The sequence below is a fragment of the Neodothiora populina genome (genome assembly GCF_041146345.1).
Source record: "Neodothiora populina strain CPC 39397 chromosome Unknown canker_contig_6, whole genome shotgun sequence".
Classification (NCBI taxonomy): domain Eukaryota; kingdom Fungi; phylum Ascomycota; class Dothideomycetes; order Dothideales; family Dothioraceae; genus Neodothiora; species Neodothiora populina.
In genome coordinates this window covers 365044-383596 of record NW_027191414.1, presented here as the reverse complement: position 1 = coordinate 383596, position 18553 = coordinate 365044, and the positions used below count along the sequence as shown (strand labels likewise).

The 18553-nt window shown below is 50.7% G+C and overlaps 6 protein-coding genes across 6 annotated transcripts; 2 read left to right on the top strand and 4 right to left on the bottom strand.

Moving 5' to 3' along the window:
* Positions 1–428: 428 nt before the first annotated feature.
* Positions 429–3143, top strand: AAFC00_005758 (uncharacterized protein; the record flags this gene model as incomplete). The annotated part of the gene is made up of 8 exons (XM_069345590.1): positions 429–1210; positions 1270–1475; positions 1527–1756; positions 1807–1930; positions 1978–2221; positions 2273–2460; positions 2516–2739; positions 2814–3143. The coding sequence occupies 8 exons, from the start codon at positions 429–431 to the stop codon at positions 3141–3143; spliced, it is 2328 nt and encodes a 775-aa protein (XP_069197791.1).
* A 341-nt stretch (positions 3144–3484) lies between these two features.
* Positions 3485–4196, bottom strand: AAFC00_005757 (uncharacterized protein; the record flags this gene model as incomplete). The annotated part of the gene is made up of 3 exons (XM_069345589.1): positions 3485–3695; positions 3761–3785; positions 4040–4196. The coding sequence occupies 3 exons, from the start codon at positions 4194–4196 to the stop codon at positions 3485–3487; spliced, it is 393 nt and encodes a 130-aa protein (XP_069197790.1).
* Positions 4197–4786: 590 nt separating this feature from the next.
* On the top strand, positions 4787–6912 carry AAFC00_005756 (uncharacterized protein; the record flags this gene model as incomplete). Its single annotated transcript, XM_069348591.1, has 3 exons — positions 4787–5000; positions 5055–5764; positions 5824–6912. The coding sequence occupies 3 exons, from the start codon at positions 4787–4789 to the stop codon at positions 6910–6912; spliced, it is 2013 nt and encodes a 670-aa protein (XP_069197789.1).
* Positions 6913–9462: 2550 nt separating this feature from the next.
* AAFC00_005755 (uncharacterized protein) lies at positions 9463–12615 on the bottom strand (the record flags this gene model as incomplete). Its single annotated transcript, XM_069345588.1, has 1 exon — positions 9463–12615. One exon carries the CDS (start codon positions 12613–12615, stop codon positions 9463–9465), a length of 3153 nt encoding a protein of 1050 aa, XP_069197788.1.
* A 360-nt stretch (positions 12616–12975) lies between these two features.
* AAFC00_005754 (uncharacterized protein) lies at positions 12976–14244 on the bottom strand (the record flags this gene model as incomplete). Its single annotated transcript, XM_069345587.1, has 3 exons — positions 12976–13497; positions 13553–13929; positions 13989–14244. 3 exons carry the CDS (start codon positions 14242–14244, stop codon positions 12976–12978), a joined length of 1155 nt encoding a protein of 384 aa, XP_069197787.1.
* Positions 14245–15386: 1142 nt separating this feature from the next.
* On the bottom strand, positions 15387–16023 carry AAFC00_005753 (uncharacterized protein; the record flags this gene model as incomplete). Its single annotated transcript, XM_069345586.1, has 3 exons — positions 15387–15415; positions 15512–15836; positions 15946–16023. The coding sequence occupies 3 exons, from the start codon at positions 16021–16023 to the stop codon at positions 15387–15389; spliced, it is 432 nt and encodes a 143-aa protein (XP_069197786.1).
* Between the last annotated feature and the right edge of the window lie 2530 nt (positions 16024–18553).

The window sequence follows — 18553 nt, the reverse complement described above, 5'->3', positions numbered from 1 at the left end:
GGTCCATGATTTGTTTGATTTTCTATCTTGCGAGTCCCTCTCGACAGAGGCGTTAACCTCGACCAGCCCGCATCTCCCTTTTCCCCACTTCCGTAATAAAGCATTTAGTCGGGTTTGATGAGTGATGCCATCGCACACAATATATCAATGAACACCTTTGCTCATAAAGAGTCGAGGAAAAGAAGCAACCTATTCGCGTCAATTGCATAGACTTGGGTAGATCTTGCTTCTTGCCCTCGACTGGTGGACTCGTCGTGCGGCGTCTTCTTTGGTGAATATATCAAGACGTGTTATGCCACCACCTGCCTGACGTGACAATAATAAAAACACCAGACCATCCGCGTGACTTGACTTTTGTACCACGCTTCGAATATCCCTCTGCTTGATTGAATACATCTTGAAATCGTCCCGAGCATGACTCGTTCATAATGTCGCGGTTCCTCACTCCATCCAAAGTCTGCGTATTGGTCCTGATCCAGATCTACTGCAACGAGACGCCACCTCAGAAATCTACGGTTCCTGTACTCTCATTCATCTCCTCACATATTATTCAGCGCTCCGTCGACCCTGGGTCCGAACAGAATGGACCTTCGCCAGCCTCGCTGAAAGACTTCGAAATACTACTTGCAGCACAAGAGTCCAATCATCCTGGCCGGTCACTACATGATGTCTTTCTCACGAAATTATGGGAGCTTCATGATCTTGTGACTTTCACCGACTTCTTCCAGGATCTCACTGCAATCACACAATCTTCTCGGCCGAATGAGACTGGTGGAAAATCGCCGGGGTGCAGTCCCACAAGTCCAATTGGCCAGTTCACACGCAGATGCCATCTGGAATCAGTGCGACTCCAATTCGGCGACGCTTACCAACTCTGGGAGAGCTTCGTACTATTTCGAGAGCCGACCAGGACTACCTACACCTTGCGCAATCCGGGTAGTCGATATGCGCGCGACTTTCCGAATGCAGCGTCTGTGGATCTGCTGCATCATGAGAAGCCAACTGCATCAGCGGTGCTCATCGAGCGGCTGAGAAAGCGTCAGTACAGCTCGGACACTCCTTCGAGTCTTGATGATGTCGAGAGAGCCATTCATTTCCAGCTTTCGAAATTACAAAAGTATGGCACGCGCGTGCCGGACGAGATGAAGAACCAACTAAAACGAATGACCGATCAAGGAGGATCAGTACCATCTGAAGTTCACTTCATAAAGTAGGACACCGTTGCGGATCGAAACAGGTCTTGGTATCATTACTGACATTTCCTCTCAGCTTTTTCGACGCCTGGCGCGGTGGCGCATATAATGATGCAGTCGAACTTCTTCACCGTTACTTCGACTACACCATGGAGGGCCACCAAGCGGAGCAGAGCATCAAAACATACCATCAATATGCCTTGTTGCACCTTGCGGTGCTCCACGCCGACTTTGGCTGTTATGGCGAAGCAATATCCGCGATGAATGAATGCATAGCTACAGGTGAGCTGCCGAAAGTCGATACAGCGTCGAACGTTGGCTGATCCAACACAGCACGGGAGAATCAGGACGCTCGCTGTCTCCATTTCGGACTTTCATGGTTGGCACATCTCCGCAAGGCCTACCCTGACTTTGCGGGTCTCGAAAGTGGCATGGGTGGAAACGACATTGCTGGCAGCGAGAGTGATATCATCACCTTCTTGCAGCAAAAAGCAGTCGAAAGCAAAGATTGGGCGACGCTGAGCAGCTCCCTCCTCACACAAGCCGAGGCGACAATTGAAAGCGTGAGTGACTGTTTGGGGTCATCTGTATGCCGTGTCTGACATTCACGCAGGGTGACAGCATTGCCAAAGCATTGGAGCAAGCATACCAGTCAAGCTATCTCAACAACACCTACGACATCAGGAACATGATCCCTAGTCAGCTTCGGCTACAGTCTGCCATGTTCAACCGATTAGGTCAGCACTTTTGTGTCTTGTCGTAACTCTATACTAATACCGATCAGGCCAGATGTCTCTCGCAGGACAGTACTTGGACATCACACAGCAGATACACGGTTCGACGGCTTCGAAACCAGATCTGCTCAGCACAGTGTTACAGAACGCGTACAATCTTGCCATGAGTGGCAGATACGATGAAGCTCTCGAGCTGCTCCGGCAGAACAACCCAGCGCCATTGCATACACTGCGATTAGACCAGACGTTCCTCGCATTCGCTGCGATGGTCCAACTAAGACGAGCTCTTCACCAGTAAGTTTTCCTTCTTCCTGTTCCCAGCCAGATATGCTGAAGGTCTCGTAGGGGTGAACTATGGGCAGCGGAGCGATACCTGGAACAAGTCCGGCCGATACGCTCAATCGCAGACGCAGGGATCGTCTTCGAGACGCACGTTTTAGAGATCGAGCTTTTGTTCCGCAAGAAGGAATTGAAACAAGCTTTTGAATACATCTGTAATAGGATTGACGAGGCCAAAAAGGCCGACACTGTCGGTATGTTTTGTCTCTTCCGCCTCCCCGAATACAGTTCGACTGACAAGAAATAAAGACATGCTACACAGGAGCAAACTCCTCATACTCAAGGCACATGTATTTGCCTCATCAGGCGTACCCGAGAAGGGCTTCAGCATAGTGCTGCGTGCAGCATCATCAGCACACCGCAGTCTGTTATTGCCGACGATGTGGGAGGCTCTAGCCGCACTGTGCGTGATCCTCGTCGACCTCGGCGAATTCGGCGCCGTGAGAGACGTCGTGGATGCCATCATGCCACAGGTAAGCAGTCCATCGATATGCTGATGAGCAACGGCGACACAAAACTAATCATAGCTCGATCCATAATCAAAAAGGTCCTAGAAAGCGCCAACGAATACCTAATCGCCAACCTGTACAACCTGCTCACAGACGCACACGTGGGCCTAGCAGGCCATTCATGCGTAGAAGGTTCAAAAGAGCGAGACGCGCACATCAGCGCCGCACTGACATATGTCGAGCGGGCCAGAGACGCCTACGCCCGCGTCGAAGACCTCGACGGCGTGCTGGCCACTGTGGCGCGCAAGGCGATGCTGTTCGCGTATAAAGGCGAGGAAGCCCTGGCCGAGGAGACGGAGGAGGTTTATGCCCATGTCGTCGCCGAGGCGGAAAAGAGGACCGAGGAGCTGCTCGGGCGGAACTTGTGAGCTCGAGCTGTCATGAGTCGCGAGGAAAGAGGCACGGGAGAGGAGAGAGGAAGTGGAAGAGAACAAAGACAAAAATCGAGGTCGGGTTATAGTTGGTGCATGTCAACGTTCAATGCCATTGCTTTGCGATTCCGAAAGTTTGTGCTACACCTAGGTGACTTTCTGTACAAAAAAAGAGCGAAGAAGGGGGGCAGCCAACACAAATCCTTTCCCTCTTTCTTGCTCTCATCACCTCCAGCTTGAGCTCTCCGCTTTCCATCCTTGAGATCTGTCTATCTCTGTATCCACCCCTCACCCCCCTCCAACCATCATCTTGAGCATCAGAGTAAAAACCCAAAAATCTACTCTTCAGACTTCTTGTGATAGTTGACCTTGTCGTTCCAGAACAGAGTCTTGTCGCCATCACCGAAGAAGAAGTTCTTGGTGCGGATGTTCTGGTAGGGGTACTCGGGCTGCTCTTCCTTGGGGGGCGCGTGGGCGACGTGCTCCCAGTGCTCGGTCCACAGGCTGTAGGCGTTTACGCTTGCGATGGCGATGGCGGGGACCACGACGCTGTTGCTTGTTAGAGGCTGTTTCCTTACCTTGGGGGTTTCTGGGAGGTTCAGGGGAATGCGTACTAGATGGAGAGCTTGCGCCAGAGGTCTGGAGTGTGTTAGTTGGTTGGTTCTCTTGGTAGGATTTTCGTCATGGTTCCTCCGATTGGTCTTTTCCTTTCATTCTTCTGCAGCTCTCATCTCTTTCTCGTGGGCTTCATCTATCCACCGGTCCTCCTCTTCTGTTCTTCTTCCCTTTTTCTCAATCGCCCGAGCGACCCCCCTCTCCCCTCTTCTCCCCTCTCTCCCCAACCCCCCTCCAACCCGACAAGACCGAGGAGAAAAAGAAGAAAAAGCACATACCAGAAGTGGCAGCGGCGTGCTCCTTGACAGCAGTGCGCTCGCGGTTGAAAGCATTGTCGGCGGCGCCGGCGAGTCCGGACTCGAAGCGACGGAGACCGGTCTGGCGGAGGACGGGCGAGGAGCACAATTGCGTGGCGGCGCGTCTTGCGGCGAACATTTTTGATATTGGTTGTTTTTGTTTTTGTTTTTGTTTGGGTTTGGAATTGGGTATGGACGACAAAGGCGGTATAGATAGCTATGCTCAAGTAGAGTTGGAAGTGTGGATGACCTGAAGTTGCCCGTTCATTTTGCCAAGATTCGGATTGGTTGGTTTTGGCGGCACCCGGGCTGCCGTCACCTGTTAGCCCTGGTTTGTTACTTACTGTGCTGCTGCCTGCTCGGATGCTGGATTCCGAACTGGTCGAAAAAGCCCTGGTTGTCTTTCCCCGGATTCTGACCACGACGTCAACGCTTCGTCCTGCTGCTGCTCCTGCTGCTGCTCCTGCTGCTGCTGCTCCAGTATTGTGCGGGGGGATCTCTGGTAAGTGGCGTTTGACGGCTCTACAGTACATACATACATACACTCGGTATACACGACTTTCGATCCGCGCATAATCGAATAGTTGTGTCGATGCTTTCGTGACCGCCTCTGACTCTCTTGCTATGCTAATGACCAAACTCTGATGAACCGAACTCGAACGTCTACGAAGTTATGAAGCGTGCTTTCGATCCATTCACTTGCTGTCAACACCTCACGCACCACCCATAATGAGACTCACGACTTGGAACGTGAACGGGATTAGGAACCCGTTCGGCTACCAACCATGGAACTCAGCTCGGACGTTTCCCGCCATGTTCGACATCCTCGAGGCCGACATTGTCGTCATGCAGGAACTCAAGATCCAGAGAAAAGACTTGCGTGACGACATGGTCCTCATTGATGGATGGGACTGCTATTTCAGTCTGCCAAAACACAAAAAAGGTTCGTTCTCTGCTTTGACTTATCTAGAACTTGGGTCTAATCCACAACGTCTAGGATACTCGGGAGTTGGCATCTACACCCGGAATGCGACTTGTTCGCCCATCCGTGCTGAAGAAGGTATCCTTGGCGTCCTGACGCCTCCCAACTCGACACTTTCCTATCGTGAGCTTCCAGAGTCTCAGCACATAGGAGGCTACCCGTCAGAACTCCAGATCGTCGAATGGGGCGTCGATCCTGCGGCACTGGACTCTGAAGGTCGTTGCGTCTGTCTCGAATTCCCGGCCTTTGTTCTCTTCGGCGTTTACAGTCCGGCCAACTCCAATGGTCTTCGGGATGATTTCCGCTACGGCTTTCTCTGTGCTCTCGAGTGTCGCATACGCAACTTGATCAAGCTCGGCAAACGCGTCGTGTTGGTGGGTGATCTTAATGTCTCGAGAAGCGAGATCGACACGGCTGGCGCCGCCGAGGAGCTTCGAAAGAACGGCATGACGCATGAGCAATACATCAGCACTCCCAACCGTCGCGTCTTCAACCAATTGATAGTAGGAGGTGAAGTGTTTGGGGAGAGAGACGAAGGCAGAGAGACGCCTGTCCTTATGGATGTCGTGCGAGACTGCCATCCTGACCGTAGGGGCATGTACACGCACTGGGAGCAGAAGGTGAATGCTCGTCCCGGAAACTTTGGTAGTAGGATAGATTTCATCCTAGCAAGCACGCAAATGGATGGATGGTTTTCCGCTGCCGATATACAAGAGGGTCTGATGGTGGGTTTTGTGATCCTTCATAAATGGCTCGCAACAGTTGTGCTGATGACTATCGCTAGGGCTCCGACCATTGTCCCGTCTACGGAGACTTCAGGGCGACGGTTCCACTCCGGAAACCAGATGACACAGAGGAAGACGTGAACTTGCTGGATATCATGTCTCCCGTCGGTGTCTTCGAGAGTGGCGAGCGACAAAACCCATGGATTGTCAAAGAGGTGCCACCTTTCAGCGCCAAATTGATGCCCGAGTTCTATCAAAGACGAAGCATCAAGGACATGTTCAAAAAGCCAACGGCACCAAGCTCGACCAGTTCTGCCTCTAGCACTCCGATGTCGAAATCGCTTTGTTCAATAGAGCCCGCTAATGCTGACCTGCTGGCCTCTGCAAGCGAAACCTCAGAAGGACCCTCTTCCTCGCTGTCGACCGTCTCATCAACACCAAAGGCTGTCGTCTCATCGCCGGACAGGAAGCGCAAGCCAACAGAGACATCAGCCCCCAGACCGTTGAAGAAGCAAAAGTCATTCACATCATTACCGACAAAACCCACCACCGGCAAAAACCAAGCAAGCATGAAGAGTTTCTTCCAACCATCGTCATCGACCAAGAAGCCCGGGGCTTCGCCAAAGAAAGAACAAACAACAGCACATACCAACATCGAAGTCGACTCTACCTACAGCAACCACAACGGCGACGATCCTCTCACTGGTCCCATCGATGCATCATCAGACACAACCACAGCATCCCCCGTTCTCCCCGACCCAGTCATGCCGCACAACACCGGCCCCTCCACCCATCCGCCTAACCCCCAAGACCAAGAACCCCCGCAATCAGACATCCTAGTGCACGACCCCATAGTCTCAAAAGAAAGCTGGCAATCCCTCTTCCAACGCAAAAAGTCCCGGCCCCCTCTCTGCGAGGGCCATTCGGAGCCGTGCAAATCGATGCTCACGAAGAAGAAGGGAGAGAACCAGGGCAGGAGTTTTTGGATGTGCACGCGGCCGCTAGGCCCGTCGGGCCAGAAGGAGAAGGGCTCGCAGTGGAGGTGTGGCACGTTCATTTGGTGCAGTGATTGGAGGGGGGGGATTAATTTCCTTTCCTTTCCTTTTCTTGCTTTTTCTGTCTCGCTGAAAAAACCTGACGCATGGTAAAGGGAGACGGAGAAAGCAGGAAAAACGCCAGCTGCGATTTCGTGGGTCTAGCAATACGAAGTGCAGAAACGAGGCAGTGGAATGGAGATAATATAGCTATAAGCCAACAAAACATAATTGTAACATCATCATCATCAATAACAGAGACCCGAATCCCATACAACCTCATTCTTGCCTTCTGTCCCGCGACCAGACATGCCAGAAGGACAAGAGAGGCTGCGAAAAAGACCCCCGCTCTCTTCCGTTCTTCACTTCAGCAGAGAAGTAGATGCATATATCGCACAAAGCAACGAAGAAGACGAAGCCAACACGAAAGCAGACGGACATGTCAATAGATCGGTACATGACACTCTCCACCCCCTAGGCCGTCGGGGGGAGGGTGGGGGGTAGTGGTATGCGCTTCTGATGGTGCTGATTGTGCTGATGGCTAGGGCAAGACTGGAAGCAAGGAGGTTAGGGCGGTGCTGATTGATATGAGGAGGTTGGGGATGGCTATGGTGATGGTCACGGGACTTTACGAGGAGGAGGGGGAAAAGGAGGAGAAGGAAAATGAGGAAGGGGAAAAGAGGAAGGGAGAAAGAGGAACAGAGAGAGTAGGAGAAGAGGGAGGAGAGGAACGAGGAGACTGGAAAAGCAAAAACTATTCATTGGTTGCTGTTCCCCTTATGTGAGAGTTGGACTTATTAGTGCTATCTACCTACTATCTACCCTGTTGGCTGTGCTTGGTTGATGGGCGTGTCTCTGATTGCATCGCAGCATGGTACAGATGTTTTGTCGAGGATATACATCATAGGAGACAATTTGGATACCTCTAAAGGACTAAAGTAAAGGAGGTGGCTGGGAAAAGACTGCCGTGGAAGAGTGTGGTAGTCAGCCTGCTATGCAACTGAATAGATGTCTGTGTACACATCTGAGACCATCTGAATAATGGGATGACTTCTATTGTCGTGAAGACAATAAACACCACCTTTTCTTGGAATTTATGACCTTTTGCGTTGTTCGTTTTCTGTTGCATTATCTCACATCAAGAGCTTTACTTGACGCTCCAACGCAGCAGAAACTCTTCATTGATCATACCGCAATCGCGTCATAAGATGGTTTGTGTATTCTAACACTTGAACGATGATGGCGACGTGCACTAACTAGCTTAGAAATGATGAGTGCAAGACATAAAGAGCAGATTCGTCTCATCTGCGTCAAGCTCCAGAACGATCTAAAGTGTCTTCAATCCGTTTACGTTTTTGATCCGGATTATTTCAACCGTGGCATCATTGTGGAGCGCCTGCAAGTCATCACAGATGCAGTCCTGATGTTGAAGGCTCATCCAGCGCTTTTCCCTTCTCACCAAGACTTTAATGTCTTCATGTCTGCCATCGGCAATTTGATCAAGGGAGCGATCGTGATCATCAGGGCTGTACACGACCGTAAAAAGGAGATTCGTGATTGCCAACAAGAACTTCTGACAGATCGAATCAAAAAAAATCAACCGGATTACTTACCTGATCTGCACCCTTGGAGCCAATTTCTTTCGAATGAAGCACCATCTGCCATCGTGGCCAATTTCTTACCCCCCTTCGAACAACCAATAGTCTCAGATCCAAGATATCCTTTCATGACTTCCATTCAAGCGACTACTGTGCAGGCGCTGCCACAGGCAACACTGGCGATGCTGTCTCACTGGTCAACTGACTACATAAGGCTCAGAGCCTATCTTCGCCTTGTAAGTTTCGAGACTTCGCTGATGTAAACGAGGATCAGTGCTGATAGGTCTTACAGATTCATCCGCATGATGAAGAACTCAAGATAGTGAGCATATATCGCATCCGAGGCTTTCTGCAACTAACACACACATTTAGCCCACAAGAAAGAAGCTTTTGCCAACTCAGATATCACAACTGACCGAGAATGGACTGTGGACGGAGGCCATTCAATTTGTAGGTCTCCGCAGCTTATGTATGCTGGCTTGATTGAACTGACAAACTTGTAGCATAATCTGGGCCACCAGTCGTACGCGAGAGTAAGTTTCTTACCTGGCATACCAATGCTTATAGCTAATCGTTACCAGGCTTCACAATGGGTAACAGTAGTGGGAGCAGAGGATAAAGGTAATTTGGGAGCATTCTTAGGAAGGCTGGAAGAGATGGGCGAGCGTGGTCCAGTTGCTGCCAATCGAATTGGTGTGGTTAGAACGTGGCTACTGCACTGACGGCTGTCCCGTTGAAGCACGATATCGAAAGTCAACTACGCTCCCAAGATCTTTCGCTCTTACGGCATTGCATCGGTGACTGTACCACCAAATGGGCCCACACTGGGGTGTCTTACAGAAGAACAGGCAGAAAGTGACGAAGTGCATCGCAGAGGCCGTTAAGCAGACGCGAACAGCATTTTTCGAGGCTCAAGAGTCAGCCAAGTCATGAATCCATGACCCTACGCAGTGCATTGTGACTTCAGAATAGGCTTATTATAAATTACGGAATGATCATGGCGTAATTTCAAGACTGTTTTATGGATACTCTCGTACAATGTTTGATAACACACCTACGAAGGGTTTCAGCTAGGGTCGTGGTCAGCATGATCCTGTAGTACCGATGCTGAATCACCCTGGTGAGCGATCATCGGACCCACTTCTTCTACAAGCTTGTGACGACTTGCTTCGCCTGGCTCAATCACCTCGGCATTAAGCGTTCCCCCATCGCCAGCCTCAGCAGTATCAGGCGGCGCGTTATCTTGTGGTGGTATTGACCGGATATCCTCATAAATTGTTGTGTCAAAATTGAGCAAATCCGAGCTAGGGCGATCATCACCACCATCAATACGTTCATTTCTGGACACGGCTGTATGATCCATGTCATCTCCATGAGTAGGTACCGATCCATCGAACGAGAGTCTGATGGGCGTTGTAGGCATACTGTTGTCTTCGTCTTCTTCGGGGACAGTCACTACGAGCATGCTATCATTAGGATCTTCGCCAGCTGTGGTATAGTCTTGAGTTACGGTGGAACGAGTTTGTGGCAGTTGTCTTCCATTCGAATTTCTCGCTGGCAGAGCTGGGGGAACCTTCCGTGATTCATTGCTGTGCTCTTCACTTCGTGGTGGCAACGGCGGACCGGGAACAGGCTTTCGCTTCAAGCTCCCTATGCCAAGATTCAGGCTGCTTGCAGACCACAAACTCTTCTGGGCCCGAGGTCCGGGTAGGGGCATACCGGGCGGCGGTAACGGCTGTCCCCTACCCATAGGTCCCCCTCGTACTTGAGGGAGTGCTCTGGCTGTCTCAGCATGAGAAGGTGCAGATTGGTTTGGCGAAAGCGATAGAGAGGGCTGCACAGAAGAAGATGTTCTTGTGCTGTTGACGCTAGAAGTGGAGAGCATTGACGATCCACTGGGCAACGTAATACTTGAGCCTGCCGATTGTCTGTGGAGAACTCCAAGACCCCATTTCTTCGCTGCATTGGCAGCTGTGCTCAAATGAGATGTTGAAGGGGCAGATTGGCTGCTGAGCTTGGAGGAAGACTCAATTGAAGGTGACCTGGTGCCGTTTATCGGTATGCTTGATGTAGATGGCGAGCGAGGAGTGCCGAAAGCCGGATCATTAATCTCTTTCCCAGGCGTTGCAGGTTCAGAAAGTCTTCGAGTGTTGTCTGGCACATTGGCGCTGGTCTCGCTCGCACCTTCTTCACTGTCGCCTTGCCCGACCTCGTCGTGAACGTACGCTAACAATTCTTTGTCCATGTCGAAATGCGGCACATCTTCCGATCCGCAGTCTGCTTCGAGAGCAGTTGGCGATGAAAATTGTGATTGATTGCGGGTATTAACTTCTTTCACTAATTCGACGGCACCCCTGGAGTTCCTCTTACTTCTGCTATCTGGCTTGATGGCCTCGGCATTCGCTTGCTCTGTACTCACGAGAGGCGTCGCTGCAGACGCAAATGACTGCGAGCGCATGGGCCTCGGCTTTCTCGATGGCAGCGATGGAGGTGATGCTGCGACAGGATGTACACTAGATGAACCAGTCATCGAAGTACCGGTACTGGTGGCGGTACTGGCTTCTGCAAGGCTGGTCACAGACTTCTTGGCGACTTTACGCAAGGAAAATTTCTGTGGGGGATCTGACAGACTAGGCATGCTCATTGTCTTTTGCTGGCTGTTCCTCAGCGATGACAGGCCCGGCAAGTCTTTGTCGAGATCGTCCACCTTCGCAAGTTCGTGTGCCACAGTCGGTAAGGCGTGATCTTCAGCCTCTTGCGCCTTTGAGGCTGGGTAGCCGTTCACCGTAGCGTTGGATTCAAAAATACCGCCTCGACAATCCTTTCTCGAAGTGTCAAGGAACGGGCTGTCGTCCCAGTTCGGAAAGACGAGAGTCTCGCCCACAACCTCTCTGATCCTGCTTTCGATGGCACGGAGGATGATTCCGTACGTGATCTGCCTGCTGCTGACGATGGGTTCAATACTCAACTCAATGTGTGGCATATTCTCGAATGTTAACCAGAAGCGATTGCTTGGGGGCGGCTTTATGCGAACGAGCATGTGCCCAGAGAGCTTGCGAAGGGTACCACTCATGATGAGATTGACTTCCCGCGCTTTCAGGCGAGAACCGAGGTCGATACGAGCTACCGCTCCCATCTGTAACTTGAAGCCTCCATTGTACTTGATGTCAAATTCTATCGTGGTATCACCATTCACATTCATATCTCTCAATTTAGGGTTGCTTATAACGGGAGCACTGTCGCCCATGTCAATGTCTTGTATCTGTATGGATGTGATGAAGTTAGGCTTGGACACGCGGCTGATCTTGCGGTTGATCTTGGCGCGGATGTAGTTCTCAATGTCGTCGGTCTTATACATAGCAAGGAAGAGCCGGCCAATAAGCGCATTCAGCCAGCGAGCATTTGGATCGGCATCTGGAGCATAGAGCTGTTGCACTAGCTTGATGATGTGCTGAGTCTCAAATTGTTGGGGTAATGGTGGTGCATTCGGTTCTTGAGAGGCAGATTGATAGAGGAGCAGCGTATGATAAAAGTCTTCTTTCTCGGAGCAATTGTCAGAGAAGAGATAGAAAGGTTTAGACAATGGAGCTGTGCTGCTGTCGAGAGCCTTCCGCGTCAGGCGTATGCAGTTTCTCTTGATCCAGAGATCACCTTCTGTGAGGCGGTCATGGCCTCCATATACGTCAATATCGTGGTGAGCCAGAGATATGACATGACGGACTTCGAGCTGTTCAGAGTCGTCGTAGAGCATAAGATGACCGTGTCTCAAGACCACAAAGAAAACATTACGAGCTTTCTTCACAGCTTTCCCATCTTTCCGATCTCCCTCGATCGTAGGTATTTGGGTCTTTCCTCGCTCGAAGATGCTCCTGTACATGCTTTGGTAGACGCTTGGGCTCTCTGCTATGAGTACCTCGCCAGCCGGGGTCGATCGCTCTGGTGGCTTTCCGTTGATGCCTCCTGGCACATACTCTCTACAAACAGCAAAGTAGGCTGCCGTGACATCTGGCTCGTTCTGCTGGGCCCAACTCTTTCCACTTTTGCCATCGCCATCCTGTGACTTTACTGATTCTTTCTCCAGCCCATCTACGAGCGGTTTGGCATCCGATTTGACAGGGGTAGTAGAAGCGACGAAGAAAGCGAGTGCGCCAAGTAGCAGCAATGGTATGAAGGTCACTCCGCCGATGACATACACCAGCAAGACCGAGAAAGGACCCATCAAGATGGCAACCTCAGATTCACTGGGGTTTTAATGAACAAGAGATATAGTTACGATGCATGTTTTCGATCACATGAGATAGGGAATGTATTTCGAAAGCGATTATGGTGACAGGGTATTTATTACTATGGAATGTGCTGTTGTACCTGCTATGTGTACTGTAAGGTACACGCAAAGGAGCCTCCCCAAACGCCGAACCCTCCTTCCGGAGCTACAGCCAAGCCAAACCCCAGAATCACGTAAACACCGTCTCTAGTGCCGCATGTGAGCGACATCATCCCTTCGATATGTGCTATAACTGCTGTATGTGCGTTATGTGCCTAAAGTGCTGTATGTGTAGAGAAGTTCCAATGAGCAGTCTCACTGAAAAAGACCGAGTGTGTTTCCTCTCATGATCTCGTCGATGTCAAAGTCGCTGGGAAAATCAAGTTCGGTCTGGGGGAGGTAGGTGGCGGGGTCGGTGACATCGTAAGGAATGTCAGGGTTGCCGACCAATGGGTTCCAAGTTGGAGTTGGAGTCTCAGTTGCCAGTGGGTCAAAACCATCGTAGAAAGGGTACTCCTGATCGGAGAAGTCGAAGAGAGTCTGTTGCAGCGCGGCTACACTACCAGGAGTGTATCTATCGATAATTTGTGGCATGTAAGTGGTCTCGACAGTCTTGTCAGCTGTCTGAACGGCCTTGGGAACGACAGGAGCATCTGTGGCCGAAGCCATGGCTTGGGCCTGGGTAGTGCCCACGAAAAGAGGTGGACCAGCAGCAACGGCCTGAGCAGCAGCGGTATCAAGGACCTGAGCCGGGTTGTTGGCAAGGACTTGGGCCAGAGAAGCAGCGACCATCTGCACGCGTGTAGGTGAAGAAGGCTCGATAGCGGCACCTGTGGACTATGCAGAGGTCATTAGTAAGTTGGCAATGAAAATGAGCAGCGCCGTCACTAACCTGATCAATGTACTTAGAGTGCGCAGCGAAAGCAACAACGTCATCAGCAGACATGTTGGTGACAAGGATGTCATCGCCGAAAGTGGTGAAGTCTGGCTCGAAACGGCGGACCATTTTCTTTTCATCCTGGTCTTCAGTGATTACCCAGCCCATGACAGCCAAGTAATTCTCCTTGGAGATGATGCCAATGCGTGGGCAGGCAATGGTTAGGAACTCGCTCAGAGGGGCGTCATCTTTGGCTTCGTGCTCACGGATCATTGAGTAGGCCTTTGCAACAATGCTCCATTTGGCCTTAAAAGGATCCTCAGTCCACATACGTCTCAAGTGACCAGAAATATTTTTCTGTTGGTACTTCTTGAAGATTGATGCGTAGTAGCCTGTTGCCTTTTTGTTAAAAAATGATCAACAGCAAGGCGAGAACAATTGAAATGCTTACTTCTGTAGGCCAGAAAGGAGTTCAGTGGACGAGATGGAGCAGTGTTGATGGACTTATCGAGCTTAGCTTCATCAGTCTGCTGTGCGACTTTGGAGACTGCAGTCTTCTTCGAGCGACGCTTTGCAGGTGTCGCAGCTGGAGGAGTGGTCTTTGGCTGCATCTTCACAGCAGCATCAATAAGTGCAGCAATTTGTTCAGGGGTATACTGCGCCAGGATCTCGCCCAGCTGCTCAGCCAATGGACCGATAGCAGACATGGTGTACAAAAGGCCAAGGTAAGACTTTTCTTTGTTAGACGAATTTGTGTGAACACAGGAAGTATGGGTGCAATGGGAAAGGAATGTTCACTTGATCTACGTCTGTTTTGTGCACAAACAACAAGCTAGGTGGCTGGTAACTATGAGACCAATGTGTTTCAGGTTCCTCACGACAACAATAGCATTGGAGTGCGCATGTTCGTAGTCCAGCTTCTTTAGGCAACAGGGGGCTGGTACACTGAACAAGTGCCAGCGAAAGTGCAGTCTACTACACTAGAGCGGCTGGGAACATGGCCAGCGCAGTGATCAGAGATGCTACGAACACTGCTAGCTGCGGTCCTAACGTGATTAGCATGGCATAGGACCGCTAGAGCGCCTCACTGCGAGCCCGTGATGTTGTACTCTGCTGCTACACAAGTGTCATGTTGGACTGCCCTTTCTGACTTAGCAGACTATGTCTCAGTGCGGCTTTCCCAAACTATGCAAGTGGCTGGACCTCAGAATCTCGTGAAAGATCCATGCAGATAATCTAGGTAGCGAGGAATGTATAATGTAGAGTAGAATTAGAATCACTGTTGTGTGTAGAGATCAATTAAGAAAGAGAACCACCTACGCCACTGCGAAGATTAAATCCCTAAGATTGACTCTGTGTCAAACAGCTTATTGCAATCCTCTATGCTGAAAACATGAGACATGAAAATGGTATGGCAGTTCTTTCAGAGACATAACGCCTTGCGCTCAACGAGCGATAAGATCACTTAATGACCACCTACCTCACTTGGATGTGTCCTTACCTACTGGCATACGCAAGATTACCGGCAGACTCTAAAAAAGATTGGCACATTCGAAAAGACACAAACCATACTGAATGCTTTATAATTCTGCGTAGTAAAAATGGTGAATTACGCGAAGGTGCAAAAGAAATTACGTCAGCAGCGCCTAGGGCGAATCGGAAGAAAATAGTGGTACGCATATACGCTGAAACGCTCATAAAAACGAGGCAAGGTAACAATGACCTCAAGAAAGATGGGGCCCACTCTCCTCCATTACAGGTAAGGTAGGATGTGGTAGGCTTTACTGGACCGTACTTGGTATTGACTTGGGGTTGAAGACGAAGATCAGAGAGATCAAGAAGCCGCATACTACCACGCATTCCTATCCCAATTGGGGTCTATACAAAGTTCGAATCAGTAAGATGACATACTCGTCTCAACTCCCCTTGCATTCCAAACGGAGCAAGAGAAAAAACACAAAGAACCTTACTCACCTTGCACAAAACTGCCCAGCACCCTGCTTCCCGTCTGCAGAAGCGGATGACCGACGACAATCTTCAAGAAACGCTCGAGACCTTTCCTGCGATCCTCGATGACGGCGTCGTCGAACTTGTTGAAGTAGACCTTGCCAGGCAAGGGCGGGATGGTGACGCGTGCGCTCTCGCGCTCGAGAATGTCGCGGAAGTATTCAAAGTCCGAGTAGCGGCGGCGCACGCTGCTGTTGCGCAGTTTGAAGCTGGGGATGTTGGTCGAGAGGGCGATCTCGTAGGTTGTGTAGCGCGACGAGGGAGTCAGGCCGTGTGTTTGCGGGTCGCGAACCTATTCGGAGTCGGACGTCTTTGTGTTAGTCTGAATGCGTGCGTGGGCTGGCCTTTTATTTTGGGGGGGATTTGGTGACCGCTTGCGGGATCCCCCAATGTTGGCGTACCTCTATCTCGAGGAAGTTCTCTGGCGGGCCGTAGATTTCCTCAAAGGTCTGCTCCCGTGAATCCGGCATTGCCTGCATGATGGGCTATATTTGTTGTGACTGTTAAGTATCTGGTTATGGCGGTGGTCCTTTCAGCTGTGACTACGGTCATGGGAATCAAGGCGCGTGCTGTCCTGTAGAATCACGATACAATAGCACTTGTGGTCGAACTTTTCAAAATGGATCAAACGAGTTATACAATGCTAAGATACGGTAAGGTGGACGAGGGCCACGATAAGTCGTTGATCGCTTTCGCGGCAGCCGTCGCTGATGGTCGCTGATGCCCCGCCATCGTGGTCCGTGCCTTGTCATATCATCCGCTTCCGGCAGCTACTTCATGTCGCACTCCACTACCATTCACCATCTCCATCACAGCTCACATATGCGAACACAAGCATTGTAGACAAGCCGATTGAATGATCTTGCAATGGTCCTCAGCATCCCCCAGCTGACTTCTGCTAGTCCTTGAACGTCTTCGATCCCTAGCAAATCATCAAAACTTTGCAAAAGCTGGTGGTGACTGGATGATCGACTAATGTCGTGTGCACATGCTCAGGTTATCTCCGCATGTTTACTAGAAGCATCGAAGGTGTCGCGTCCGAACGATGAGGTCCTCGCATGCTGTAGTTACCCAGTCATACCTTCGGCGCCTCATGGTTCCAGTATGTCATGGCAATCCTCGTGAGCAGCGCTGTTATTCAAAGCTTGCGAGGCTATCAGCCACATCTCACAGCGCACAGTATCCATGAAATTTACATCATCCTGGACGATCCGATCCGATCCGTAGTGCTCCTTTGCATAATCTCTATCATGACTGTCCACATCGTCGGCTGACATTGGCACTGTGCCTTCTTCTATTGGCCGTTCGCGACGACGGAAGTGTTGCAGAATGTGTTCGGGCGGAGCAAGGGTAAGGTAGACCAAGACGGCACAAGGGATGGCTGAGAGTACGATGCGGTTGGTAGTAGGATATATGTAGCGGCTTCTTGTGTTCTGCTTCATTGCTTTCGTATGGAGATGGATATCAACGATAAATTCCACAAGTTTGTTATTCTGCTAGGTCGGTAGGCAGGTAGGTAATCAGGTGGTCACCAGAGACGGCGAATCAGTAGAGACGTCTAAGGTATCTTACGCTCATGCTCAATGGAAGACGGCCAGACGATGGCTCTGCTGCAGTGAAGTGAACGTTGGGAAGGCGGCATCGACTCGGATGCATGCAGCGTTCACGCGAGCATGGGTGGCCACACTTGTTAAGTATCATAGACTTTTTCCTTGAATCGTTTGTTTCTTCAGCCAGAACAAGATGATCTGCTGGACAGGTGACAGTCACTCATAGATTGACAACATTGCATATAACTACTGCTTCTACGTGTGGCCTGCGGTTCATTTCTGTTGGACACATGGGTGTCGTACATGTATGCTACCAGCTTAGAGTTGTGGAGAGGAGTAAGAGCAAATAAGGGCAAATCCGTGAAGACTGAGCCGGACTGTATCGTCAGAATGGGGTCTGCGTTTGTAGATGAAGACTGTGCGTGAGGACTAGTTGTTCTGTTCATGCCATTCGCGATTGTCTGATGTACCCGGAACTTGTCCTTGTGAAAGCATCGTGCGCCTGCCTCCTGTGCCGCAACACTGGATCTGCTGCAACCTCAGTGCACGCTCTAGATCTTGCATCCAAGGGGCGCAGCTTTCCGTCCTACAGATCGCGTCAAGGATCCAAGGGATCGTCGCTGGGTATTAACATGAGATACGCCATTACAGTGGTGAGATTCGTGATGAGTGTTGCCATGCAGATCAGGTAGACTGACCTCGTAGACTTCGATCTGATTTCGTCTTTGACACAGGAAACGTCGCCCTGAGCAGCTGCCTCGTCCGTTGAGATTGCAGTCTACTGCAGGTACGTGTTGATCCTTTCTTCACTATTTTTCGATTGCACTGATCACTTCGCCCAAAGTGAGCGGTGCGATATCCAGACAACCATCGAGAAAGCAAGAGTCTACACACCCTCATTTCCATCTACAGACATGGCCATGTCCAGAGGCGTGGCAAGTGACATGTCACGAGTGATCGACTCAGACACAGCACAGGCAGACGAGATTCGTCTTGCTGAACTTGCTGCCGATAAACTAAAACGCCAGCAACAGAGAATCATCGAAAATGATGCTGCTCTTGTCAGCGCCAAAGCAAGGTCGAGCCGCAAGGCTAAGACCGAGTGGAAACCTCTCAGCCTTAACAACAGCAGCGATGAGAACTTGTCAGCCTCGGACCCCATCACTTCTCGCGATTTGACCCCTTTTGATGTTCACGCCAAAGAGTTCAGACCTAACACCGCTGCTGGCTCCCACAGTGGCACTCGGTCCATCACACCGATGAGCAGCACTCGCAGCAGGATCAGGGCTGGCGCGTTCATTTCGGAAGGACATGATGACGAGGGAGGTTTCCAGCTGGTGACAGGAAGGAAGGCCAAGGCAGCGTCGAAGCCAGCGGCTGCATTGAATGCATACGAGGCGAGGACCTCGGAGCAGACACCTGCAATCGCAGCCCCCTTTGACAAAAAAGAGATCAACGA